This window comes from Crassostrea angulata, chromosome 10 (genome assembly GCF_025612915.1).
Source record: "Crassostrea angulata isolate pt1a10 chromosome 10, ASM2561291v2, whole genome shotgun sequence".
Taxonomy (NCBI): domain Eukaryota; kingdom Metazoa; phylum Mollusca; class Bivalvia; order Ostreida; family Ostreidae; genus Magallana; species Magallana angulata.
This window is the reverse complement of record NC_069120.1, coordinates 44850951-44864380: the sequence shown is the minus strand read 5'-3', so window position 1 is coordinate 44864380 and position 13430 is coordinate 44850951. Positions and strand designations below refer to the sequence as shown.

Below are 13430 nucleotides of genomic sequence, written 5' to 3'. Positions count from 1 at the left end.
AATAGTGCATTCCGTATCTTATAAAAATAATTGTTAAAATGGAGAATATTTATGTGTTTATATAGGAACTACCGTTTTTATCATTGTCAATGCGTTTGACACAGCGGTAACTAATTTCCAAATATTTGGAAATATTTGCACAAGGGTTTCCGAAGTGTTTGCTTGTGGCATGTAGATGACAAGTTGCGTAACCGTTGCAATTCCATCTGACCCTGATTTCCGATGATTTTGATCGACAGGTGAGTGTATTTGTTTTACCACCTGGACACACCTGGTCATCTGTACGTCCGTAGTTAGCTGACACTATTTTGATTTTTAATCCATTCTTACAGCGTACCATACCTCTTTGGTCAGCACAGAGAGCAAATGTTTGATCTAAGAACATGATAAATAAAAGATTGGAAAATAATACCGCATTGAGATAATATGTTTTAAACATATTTACTTACCAGTTGCATTTGTCTCTTGAAAAATTATAGCCGAAAAGAGAAGTATCACTCTGAGAAAACGATACGTAGACATCTCTTATCTGTAAAAAAACCATATTATTTTTAGTGGGAACAAAGAAGAGAGAGAGTGGGGAAAAAGGAGAGAGAGAGAGAGAGAGAGAGAGAGAGAGAGAGAGAGAGAGAGAGAGGACGCACCCTGTATCTGAAAGTCTGATGGATATATTGATACTTCTGGTATTTATAAAATTAATGGAATTACTACTGCCAACTTTTAATTAGTAAGAGTGTTGTGTTGAAAAACAATACTGATATATTTGGTTTTAATAGGAATATAGCATGCAATTTACACATTTACTGGCTGTAACAGATTGACTGTAAAAACAAATTTTAACTAGTAAAACTACCTACAACATAGATGACACTGAGTAAACAGTATCAATGGAACCTAATTTTGTGAAGTGAGAACGGTGAAATAGAAATTGAATAATTAACTTTTTATATAGGAGGGCTGAAAGTAGTGATTTTTTTTTCAGTAATTCATCGAAATAATAATAATATCCCCGCTAACAAAAAATGCCCCAAAGCAAACAAAACAGCCATAAAGTATATAACTTTACCTGAATATATATATATATGCCATTTAAAAGTATAAATACTAGAATATTATAGAAAGTAAACAACCCCAAAGAAAGAAATAAAATATAAAAATAAAGAAATATATCAGCAGACGTTTATATATTTAAAAAATCTTTCCAACTCTGTGAATAACCTGAAATTTGAGCTCTGTGAATAACCTGAAATTTGAGTTGACATCTGTCAACTGTAACAGGTGTTTTAAAACCGCTATTATACGCTCCGATATCGATTGTCAATGTTTTTATATTTTTAAAATCTAATTCATGCAGAATATGTATTGATCGGATGATGGTCATATACATCTGAAACACGTAAAGATGTACTAATAAACTTAAGAGAAAGACGGCCAATAAAACATTTTGGAAAGGGAGCAGGCTGCCACACATTCCCAGTTATTCCTTGCATGTATATCTTTTCTAAACAATTTGTAGCATTACATAAACAGTTGTTAATTTTACAGTATTTCATGCTCGGTAATTGTTATGATAATCTACAAGTTAGTTTTTATAGGATAAAAGAGACGACATGGGTATATATATATGCCCCACTCTACCCCATCCACCAATTGCAACAAATCCACATACCCCCAAATGAAAACAAAATCAATCAAATTTAAATGAATAAGGCAAAATCTCACTCAGAAGCTAATGGTTACAGCTGTAGCCATCTTTAATCAATTAATTTCACTCACACCGTGAATGGTAATTGAAGTACGTATACGAGTTATGAATTTGAAGACGACTTGTCAGATATACAGTATAAATTATAGAACTTTTTAAAAAAAAACCCCACCATATTAAAATCAAAGAGAACGGAGTACAATGCTCATTTTTTCATCTGTAATGTTGAAATTAATTTTCACGTAAAGTATTTGATCTATAAGGAATATAGGATCTATCTTCAGTTCAAAATGCTTTCTGTATGCTATTTGGTTAAAATCCCAAAAGATGCAACCCAATTCTTAAAGTGAAAGTAACAGGTAGAGGATAATTTAACATCTGAATTTTAAAAAAAATCGATTCTGTTTAGTCTCTTCACAAGTTATTTAAGATGATATTAACCTGTTTAATTTCAAGTTATGTTTCATCATTTTTAAGCAGATGTCTTCAACAAGGTATCATTAAATTCTGATAGCTCATCATTATAGAGCTATATTTTTTTTAAAATGCATAAATTTTGTTAAAATCGTTCAAATGGATATCAAATTGCCAAGGCATTTGCATACATATGTATGACAATTTACGTCTACGATCGCGTTTCAAGGGCCTTTGCATTAGATAAATGCCAGGTTTCATTTCCACAGGCCTAATATAACTCATTATGCTAAATGAATAACGACCCTCGATGCACAGAGAGCAATATTACCAGCCATTGCATGTATTTTACCTTCTTTTTCAATTCAGCTGCTTTAGATTTCAAATTACATTTCTTGTTAAATCTATCAAATTCGGCTTTGTAACTCGGAATCAACTGAAGGCGCATACATCTTAAAATTTGTTGCTGCTATTGAAGTGTATTCCTTTACGCTGCTTCAACCATATTATTTACAATTTTGAGAGATGACACTTGACGTTTTATGCTTTAAAAGTATTTAATTAAATGATAAGAAAGGATATTTTTTCAAAATCATGTGAACAAAGTATTATGATAAATAATGAATTAATAATTTGATAAATTAAATTTCAGTTTACAATAGATGCAAAGGCTATCTCAAAATTTTATCAAGTATCTATTTTTATTAATTTTTCATTTTGCGGAATGGGTGGTTGCAACTGTTGGTTGAAGAGGTAGGAGCAAGTATCTATGATCTCTCTTAAATCCTATCACATAGCAAAAATGTCCCAAACAAATATAATAACTGATGATATAATTTAACAAGTTGTTGTGACAAGATATACAGGTAACAACGGAGGAGGGGAGACGGCCTGTCCCCTCCCTCTCCCAAACTGTTTTGTTAACCGTCGGTTGGGTGAGATCACGATGTGGAATAAAAAATCATTTACTTTGAAAAATCCTGAAATAATTTTTTTTCTTAAAGCAATTCTCATCTTGTTTATATTCACCTTTGTTAAATTTATGACCTTCGGGATTAACTTTAAGACTTTAAATTGGCTATTGTTTTATATTGTAGGATATACACCTAACGTTAATAAAACATTTCTTCACTAAAATTCAATCAATGGTTTTATTTTGTTGGAATTTATTTTTCATGCAAGCATCGTGATAAAGCCTAAGAATAATTTAATAAAAGAATGCATGCATTTATAACAACTGTCTATAATATATGAAATCGTCCTGATACTGTTGATTCAAATTTGATAAGAATGTGGCCTTTATTCTGATACGATGTTTCCATAGAGGTTCTACATGTTTGAATTTGTCAGAGTTGAGGTTTTTCAAAACCCCTCAATTTGGTCAATGTACGGCATTTGCATTGGTATCCTTTTTTGATAAAAACTCATATAATGTCGTTTGTCACATTTTCTGTATTTGCAAAAACTAGCCCGTTGAACGAGAAATCACTAATTATCGGCTGCTTAAGACAAGTAAGCAAAAAATTAATTATTTCGAAGTTTAAGCCAAAAAGTCTTGTTTTCTAACAACTTTGCATAATTTATATTTTCAACATCAAATATTCGCTGATATTTCTATTTTTGGCCGATGTTAAACGAATATGTAGATTTTAAATAAATGTTTTACATGTCTAGTTCATAGAATGCTTTGTTATATCACCTGTATCTTATTAAATTTCAAAGGAATTGACAAAATACAAGTTGTATAACCCTGTCTTCCTACCTCACCTCACTTTTTCACACCTTTTGTCTTTCATTTTCTCTCTTTTTCCTTTCTTTTGCATTTTGAATGGGAGGGGGCAACCTCCATAACCCCCACCCCTCGGGATCCTCCACTGTCATCTAATGTATTACACATGTGTTACAAAGAGTTGTCGTATAAAAAAATAAAAAGAAAACAAATACGTTAACCATTTTATTAGGGGAAAAGTTACACACAGTCAAGACAAAATAAATCTACAAGTTAACAATTCATTTTGAATCATATCTTTGTATAGATTAAACACCAAAATACTAAAAAATTGATTTTTTTGTAAAATTATAATTTATCAACATATTCTAAAGCTCAGTCATCCTTTTGTTAATTTTAAATATTAAAAGTTCCTGAATGATTATTATTGTTTAAAAAGTATTTTTAAAAAAAAACCCCAAAAGACTCATTCTTAAGAGAAAAACAAAGAGTAAAGAGTAATCGTTTTTAAATTGATATTTTAAAGAAAAAAAGCAGATCTTATGAACGAAAACACATAGCCTAATAACTTAATTGTGAATTGAACATTTCTCTTTTCATGCAAAGTAAATAATTTTAATATGATTAAAAAAAGAATTCAAAGAAGATCAAATTTGTTATTAAACTTTCCATCCTTTAAAACTTGACCAATGTGAATACAGATAATTTGCTGTAGTCGTTCGAATATTTACTTTATCTCCAGCTTTTAAAACTACAGGCACTGTGTTTGCACAGTTTTCTATCCCGGGATTACTTTCATTGTTACAATTGCCCAATCCTTTTCGTTGTCCATTAACTAAGATTTCTGCATCAAATATTTCTCTAGGTAAAACTAAGCTTGTCCAAGTGAATATATATAACCCCGCAGATGACGCTGTGAAGAATCCGCTGTGAGAATTGTACGCATTACCATAGTTGAAGAACACTTTGTCGTACACAACATTTACTGGCGTATTCCTGTGCAATGCCAACTGTTTTGATATGAACGCACTAAAGGCAATGATTGATTTATCTAAAAATAAATTAAAGTAACAGTGAACAAGTTTATTTTTTGCTAATCGCAAGTTGTCAAAGTTAACTTTTGTTCATAAAATTGTCGCGACCGATTTTGTCGGTTTTTGTTAATCAAATAGTATCTTAGACTGTTGATAGGAAAAAAAATATTTCAGAAATGAACTCAATATCTACCCAAGATATACGAGCATAACCTTGATTGGGGCAGTTTACGCTTTGTAATCCGCGAATCAGATATAAGATAAAGCGTAAATTGCCACAACTCAAGTTATACGAGTATAACTAGAATTAATATTGAGTTCATTCTTTATAATTTAATTTTCGGTAATTTACGGTACAAAAGGAGTGCGTTTTACTTTTAAAATAATATCAATTTGTTTAAATGCAAACGTAACGTCAAGCGGATTGACTACGTACGTTTTTTACTTTTGCATTGTGCATTGTTAAGTGTCATGTGACGTTCAAACGAGGTTATACGAATTAAAGATTTTTTTATCCTATCAAATACTGCGTTACAACCAGAAATTATTTATAACGAGATAGATACCCGTCAGGAATATACTTAGAATGTTTGGGGTTTTTTTCAAACCCATTTGTCTTTTGAATTTGATTTTTAGATGTATTCAAACAATGAAAGGTATGATTTCAACATTATATCAATTTTTACAGTGTTTTTAGCCTTTTTTCACCGTTCAACATTGCTTATACAAATGTATATATGTAATGTTGCTTTAAAAAACAATATGTGATGTCTATTATCATGCAATCAACCAGGTCAGTATTAATTCTGTTACAATCCCTTCGGATATCTATGTGTATATATTCGTATGCATGAAATGCATTATTTTTTTTTAATTACCTTTTACATCCCTGTCTATATTTTTGACACAGCGGTATCTGACTTCCAAATATTTGGAAATATTTGCACAAGGGTTTCCGAAGTGTCTATTAGACGCTTGTAGATGACAAGTTGCGTAACCGTTGCACATCCACTTGACCTTGATTTCTGATGATTTTGATCGACAGGTTAGTGTGTCCGTTTTATCACCTGGACATACCTTGTCATTTGTACGTCCGTAGTTGGCCAACACTATCTTTATTTTCGATCCATTCTTACAACGTATAAAACCTCTTTGGTCAGCACAGAGAGCAAAAGTTTGATCTATGAAAATGAAAACTATTGTGAAAATACCAAATACAATAGTTTTAATACTATGATTAAAGGAAATGTACTTACCAGATGCATTTGCCTCTTGAAACAGCGTTGCCGAAAAAAGAAGGAAAAAATAATGCCAAGTCATCTGCTATCTGTAAAATGATAATGATTAATTAACATATGAATGGCAAAGATACAGAACAATGCAATAAGGAAAATATAAAGAATTTAAAATAAAATTCAATGATTTGGATCATCTCAAAATGGGGAGAGAGAGAGAGAGAGAGAGAGAGAGAGAGAGAGAGAGAGCACCTAGTGGACTATTGTCTGTCAGTCTGATTACTACTTCAATATTTCTGGCTTTTATAAAATATTTTGTAGGTTTTATAGGCCATTTTATACTCAGTAAGAGGCTATAATTCATCATCAATTTGGGGGTTTCAATAGGAATTTGCATGCAATTTACACACTTTGGTGCTGTCACAATCACATGGAACTGTCAACAGATGTGACGTTCTCTGCAAAAGTCAATTAAGTAAATCTAAGCAAAGTTAACGAAATACTTTCAACGTATAAGTTTATGACACTTATAAGTCTATTTAAACAGTATAAATAAACATCGTTCAAATAAACACAATTTGACAAGTGGTCTCTTAACAGTACAGGTACTGATATATCAAACTGTTGCCTTGCCCCAAAACAATACCAGTGGGTTTTTTTTTTATTTGAACAGTTGCTTCTACAAAACTTTTGATAGCAAACACCAACATTCAAAATTGTATGTGTAAGCAGAGTTTTATTTCGATTCAGTCTCTCCATAAACCAAATAACATTAAGTTCATCTGCTCAAATTTAAGCCATGTTTTAACAATATTAGAAATGTCCAATACGATATGAAACCTTATAACTTTTTCTACAGAGATAAAATACAATTAGCATTCCATATTTATCAAAAGAACCCACCTGAAAACCGACTAGTTAATTAAAATACATTCAAATTTTCGAATAAACTTAAGCAATGTCTGAAGGTGTTTGCTTCTAGATATTGTAATCTAACGTTTAAAAAACCCAAAAACATGTTTCTTAGGTATTGAAATCGTTAATGTATTTGTATTTGTATTTGATAAATTTCATTTTAAATTGTCATCGCAATGGTAGCCAATTTAAAGTAGGGCGTGGGTGCTAGACAGAGATCTGATCGGAGTTGGACGGGGGTGCGGGAATGACCTTGTATTTGAAAGAATTACTCAAAATGTATATTTCTATTAGAATGCGGTCAAATTGTCAATATTGTTTACTGAGCTTTGCTTTGGATTGTACAAAATGTACAATACAGTTTGAAGTGAAAAGTTTGAGCTGGTGAAAACAATGCTGAATACTGTCAATATAAGGTTACAATGGAATAGGGTCTCTAAAATGACATAAAGTCTATATTTGCATATTTTGCATATTTGCAAATATGATGGAATAAAAGTATATATTGCATCGCAAATAATATATAAAGTCATCACCAAGATTTGGGTAATCAAAGTGATGAAATATGTTTTGGACATCAGACCTTTGAAACTTTTTTCTTACTCTCATGCATAACCTAAAATCTCTTTCATAACTTTACGATCGCTTGCATAGTCAACATCATTGACCACCTTTTTATGCTGAAAAAAAAACCCCATAGACAAATGTCAAATTTTTGCCCACATTGGTTGTAACTATAGTGAACTAATAATGAACATTGACAATTAACATAAGAATGAAATAAACATAAATATATGCCGGAAAAAAACTATGTTGTCTCGACGTATTTTGCAAGACCGACCCTCGTTACAGGACAACGCTAATCCAAGATTCATGCATTTACTTGTGTTCAAAATTATAGAAAAAAAATTACTCATCGCAGAGATCTCACATACATTTATTTTTATAGCGATGTCAACAATTGCATGCATAAAACCAACTTACCATCTTTGTATGTAAAATATTTGTATTTTTTGCACAACCAAAAATCGATCTCGTTTGTTTTCCAATCGTTGGTTATGCAGATACATGTAATATATTATCAAGCTTGGCTACACGATTTATTTATTATTTTTTCAGATTGAAAATCTCCATTAAAAATTAAAAAAATTGATTTAATCTATATTTGCTACTAAAATAATATTTATGGGCAATCGGATGGATAGTTAGACGAAGCGACAGAGAGAGTCCTATGGTGGTGGTATTTATTATTCAAGGCTATAATAATATATCCTGTCAAATCACCTGTTGTTACTTTTTTGTTTTAATTACAATCAGACACGTCAACCTTATCAAAAAAAATTCCCGTGGTTTTTTTTCTATGTTACTCTAATATGACAATATTTTTCACAATAGATTTATTTAAGGTGATATGGGACATCTCCATAGTGTGACGTATATCCTATCAAAATGAACAACGCAATGAAGCATAACTTTCATTCTTTTCTTTCACAAAATTATAATCAATGGCGTAGCGCAATAAGTAAGAGCGTTTACTTTGAATTTCATAGTCTTCATTTTGAATTCATTTGGGCTTTTACCGTTTTTACCTTTCCAAAAAAAATTAACCGCATTTTTTGGTCAAATATTGTTAAATTTAAAAATTTTAAACCGGGTAAAGTATTTAGAATCTAGTGTACTTTAATCTCAATCAATATTGACAGGGGCCCCATACCACCTTAAGCGACATGAGTGCATATGAAAACAAATAGGTTTCAAATTTACATTTGGCGATTCAAATGGTTTTGACATACAAAGAGCGAATTGCATTTTTGTTCTGTAAAATTTGGTCAAAGCCCATGCAGAAACTTAGCAGTAATGCCATTGTTTGAATACTGAGTTTATAAAAAAAGAGGTACGGTATTTCCAGAAAATACGTGAAACAAGTCGTATTTCAATTTAGCATAATGGCGGCTAATATGGCGGCGACAAGTGCTGGAAGGAAGTATTTCAGCCCTTAGTACCCCTGATTCAACTCTCATCTTTCCCCGATTTTCTTTTAATTTTTTATATGAGTGTTACCATTAATCCTGGCTTTGAGGGCGACGTACCAGAATATTTGTCCTTATGTCACAGAAAAACCCGGGAGTGCAATGACGATCGATGCTGAAGGCAGAGGGCAATAATACACTCCAGGGCTATACTGTCACCGAGGCATTGCCGCCCAATAAGACATGTAATATAATTTTATATAACATTTTTAAACAAATCTAAGCAGTTTACGACCTTATTTTTACTAACAGCATTTCAATGCTAAAATGTCCATATATTACAGATTAATGTAAACAGTTAATTGATGCTCTTTGGTTTCAATAAATTTAATAATTATAAATATATGCATTGACGCTGCTCTTGTTGAAATGAATCATTTGGGCTGGCTTGACACCATTTTAGACAGCTGTTTTCTTTTCCACGGTAATTAAAATCATTTCTATGTCAGAATTGCAGATTTATAAAAGGGTCTGGCCTCGCAGAGTCACCAATTTTCCTTAATATGTTTCATATTTGGACTTAACTAGGTTTAAAACGCAAACAAAACCCCACTAAAAGTTGGTTAATGGGGGTAAACGTTGCCATCATGATGGTAATAGAGGCTAAAGATGGAAAAATAGCAAAACTTACCTACTTTGTATCCATATAAGAAGGTTTTGCCCACTAACGTAAACTGTCAAAGACATAAAACAGCCTTTGTCCTATTTTCATTTGTTTAATCATATCAGAAAATTGATGGAAAAACCAATGCTTTTAAAATGTTACAATGAAAACCGTTACAAATTTTTGAAACCAGATTTTTGCGGGTTTTAATAAGCCGAAATAGGAAACTGTTTAATTTTTAGCTTCATATCAATGTCCATGCAATATATATTTAATTATGAAAATTGACTTCCGTTGCTATGGCAAAAATAGGAAATACTTAAAAATTGAAGGTGATTTTGATATGCTTTAATTCTTGATTTTTTTGAAATTTTTGGCAATTGTTTTAGTTGGAACTTGTAAAAATATATCTAAATTTGCATTATATACCACAAAAAGCTCTGTTATATATGCAACAGAGAAGTGTTGTTGCTATGGAAAATTAAGTTGCGTAAAAATTCACACAGAAATTCTTTCTTTTTCAAAAGTCCATAGCAACGGCAGTTGTTTTTATTACATTTCAGATTTTTTTTCAAGTGTCATTAAAGCTAAGGACATACGTTATATTTTCTCACCAATTGAACTTATATATTTATTCATTATAAGGGAACAATATCCATTCAAGTATGCCTAAAAATATTATAATTTTCCTAATTTTAAAGCTTGTTATTATAAAACGGTTCTCAATTTTCATTTTTGAATTGCACAATCATAATAGTGTTTACCAAAAAAATCCAAGATTTGAACTTTTTATTCAAATTAAATAAAGAAAACAAATTTAAAATTTCTTTTAAGTAGCCATGGAAACGCTCTAAAAATATGCGTTTCTTCATGAATTTTTTTCTTTTTTTTGAAAAATGACAACTATTTTTAATAATATATTCTACCTAGGAAACCCCAAGTTGTGCACATTACTCGCAATATGTTCTCAAATAAGCATTAAAATGCCATTTTTACATCTTTACCCTCGGTTACCATGGCACCGGGACCACATAGCCATATAGCAACAAATAAATGGTGTTCGGCTTTTTTCATCACCAATGTCTATCAAACTGTCAAGAATGAAGAGAAACTGTGACTATGCGCGGCCACCGAATTTTGAATCTTGCATAGAATTGATTTTAAAGGCTAAGTTGACGTTTGTTGTTTTCATCACACTTGCAGCTGCGTTGATTACTCTAATTGTTTTTATCAATGTTTTCTTATCAATAAAACAATTGAAGTATTTCCGAATTTAGAACAAATGGCAGACGTCATGAAATTTCGATTTTCGATGAAATGTTTACGTTGCCGGTGCTTAGCAGCAACTGTCTCGTAGAATTTCGAACCCGACGTAATTTATATGCAGAATAATTGCACGCAAGGGTGGTATCACAGTTTCTGGAGGGCAATACAATTATTTCCTTGAAAATATAACTGTTTCCGGGAGGGCTATATAACTGTTTCCAGCGTAATTGAGCAGTCTTGGCATCTTCGCTAGCCAAAGGTGACGATCAACGGTTTTTCTCTATTCACCCTTTGCAGATTTAGTAGAATAGAGAAACACCGTGGATCGGCCTCCTTGGCTAGCGAAGAAGCAGATTTCGATGCATAGTGATAAAATCATCTCATTTGTGACATAATGAGAAAACCTTTATTCATTTGTTCGTTAAAACACATTGTCAAATACAATTTAATCATGTTGTTAGATTCAGCTTTGTATCAAACACTATATATTTTGGTTAGCTTTCAATTTATGTACAAAACTTTGCCAGAATTTTGTTCAAAGTTCACATTTCTGCATGGCATGACACCAAAATCAAATTTAAACCTTAAATAGAATTTTCAACACTTTTCATTGCCCTTTATTCAGGCTTGGGGCGAATTACATTGTAAAGTAATGCATTACATTACCATTACTTCATGAATTTGGGCATTAAATTACCATTACCATTACTTGATTTTTTTTAAGTAATGCATTACATTACCATTACATGAGTAAAGTAATGCATTACCATTACCATTACTTTTTTTTAAAGTAAAGATAATAAAGAGTTTTTGCAAATGTTTCAAATATACAACACTCTTTAGCATATATACAGCTTCATGCTAAGTATCAGGTTCAAATTCAATGAATAAACAAGAGTCATTCTTTATTTGCTCAATATATAATCATATTGTGGCAATATGAACAACATATTACATAAGTAAAATGATATTTATAGACATTTGGCATGAAACAATATCAGATATGAAATAGAGACACAGGATAACATGCGTAACAAAAAACAATTTATGAAATAATGTTGCGTTTTTTAAAAGCTAAATATAGATATATCCCCAGATTACACAAATCTTTATAATTTTGGACACTTAATTTTATTAATTTATAAACAGATGATTTTTTCCCAGTTATATTTCTTAATATATTTTAATTATATTTCTTTTTTACGGAGGACACTTTAAGACAAAAGATTGCTGTTGCACTTTATGATCGAAGTTTCAAAGGGTTCATTTTTTAAATGCATCCATCTTCCGGGATATACTAAATAAATGTTTTGTAGGAGCAGTCAAAGCTTGGACTGGAAAATACTGTTTGACGATCTTTATCTTAGGATATATTAAGTGCAATAATAAATCAAATACATAAATCTTTTATTTTCTATCAGTCCAAACTAAAGTACAGTGTAATTAATATACAAGAGAGAGAGAGAGAGAGAGAGAGAGAGAGAGAGAGAGAGACACACACACAGAGAGAGAGACACACAGAGAGAGAGAGACAGAGAGAGAGAGAAAATAAGTAAGATTATTTTCAAATGGGTTATAATATTGGAAGTGATATTGATTTTTATCATGGATGGACAGTGCATTCATTTTGCTTTTAAAGGTGCATGTTTGTCTCCTATTCTATTGTGACATAGCGATGGGAAGGGTATTAGGGGTGTTTAGCACTTCTTATAACAATAGATTGTTTTGATACTTAGATTATCCTGGGGGCATAGTGTGTTGTTGACACATTTCTTATTGAAGTGCAAACTAATTGGAGTAAATTGTTTAAATGATTAAAAACTCTTAATAACAACACTCTTAAAAATGTTATGAAATTGTGCTGTTATCTTTAGTAATATAAACAATTCAAAAATGAATTTTAAAAAAACTTTTTTAATAAAACATGTACAAATAAAACATTTTTTTCTCAATTAGAATTATTTCTTTCTTCTTTAAAAATAAATTTAATCAAATTCCATTTCAACTATTCATTTATTCATCACATTTTTTAAAGTGAACATGAATAAATATGTATAGTAATGCAAAGTAATGCCATGTAATGCCAGCATTACACTAGATTTTAAAAAGTAATGCATTACATTAGCATTACTTGTAATGCTAATTTTGAGGCATTACACATTACTAGCATTACTTTGAAAACATGTAATGCATTGCAATGCATTACCATTACATTTAGCATTACCCCAAGCCTGCCTTTATTACTCATACTTTGAACGCTACTGGGATGCAATAGTCTGTTCGGTGGTGACATATCATATGAATGTTTAGATTTAATATATCAATATTTTTAATAATCATATGATTTATTGTACCATAAATTGTAGTTTTTGATATAATATTAAAGAACACAATCTTACAATTGATACGATACAAATTATATATCTAAACAAGTTTTGAAACAAATTGATTAAAAGTGAATGAATTACTTTCTATTGCCTTATATTTTTAGATTGATA

At 31.0% G+C, this 13430-nt stretch overlaps 2 protein-coding genes across 3 annotated transcripts in view; both read right to left on the bottom strand.

The window, feature by feature from the left end:
* The window catches only part of LOC128168375 (uncharacterized), a 73477-nt gene extending 72604 nt beyond the window's left edge, over positions 1-873 (bottom strand). Inside the window, exons 1-3 of one of the 2 annotated variants that reach the window (XM_052834639.1) lie at positions 645-871; positions 450-529; positions 73-375 (exon numbers count right to left, since the gene is read on the bottom strand). In XM_052834639.1, the coding sequence (XP_052690599.1) occupies positions 73-375; positions 450-522 (376 nt within the window). In that variant the 5' untranslated portion in view covers positions 523-529; positions 645-871. Of the gene's footprint in view, positions 1-72; positions 376-449; positions 530-644 lie in introns of both variants that reach the window. The other variant, XM_052834640.1, reaches the window with a different exon arrangement.
* A 3634-nt stretch (positions 874-4507) lies between these two features.
* On the bottom strand, positions 4508-6202 carry LOC128164575 (uncharacterized). Its single transcript, XM_052828496.1, has 3 exons — positions 6139-6202; positions 5761-6063; positions 4508-4899 (listed from the first exon to the last, which is right to left on the bottom strand). The coding sequence occupies exons 1-3, from the start codon at positions 6200-6202 to the stop codon at positions 4508-4510; spliced, it is 759 nt and encodes a 252-aa protein (XP_052684456.1).
* Between the last annotated feature and the right edge of the window lie 7228 nt (positions 6203-13430).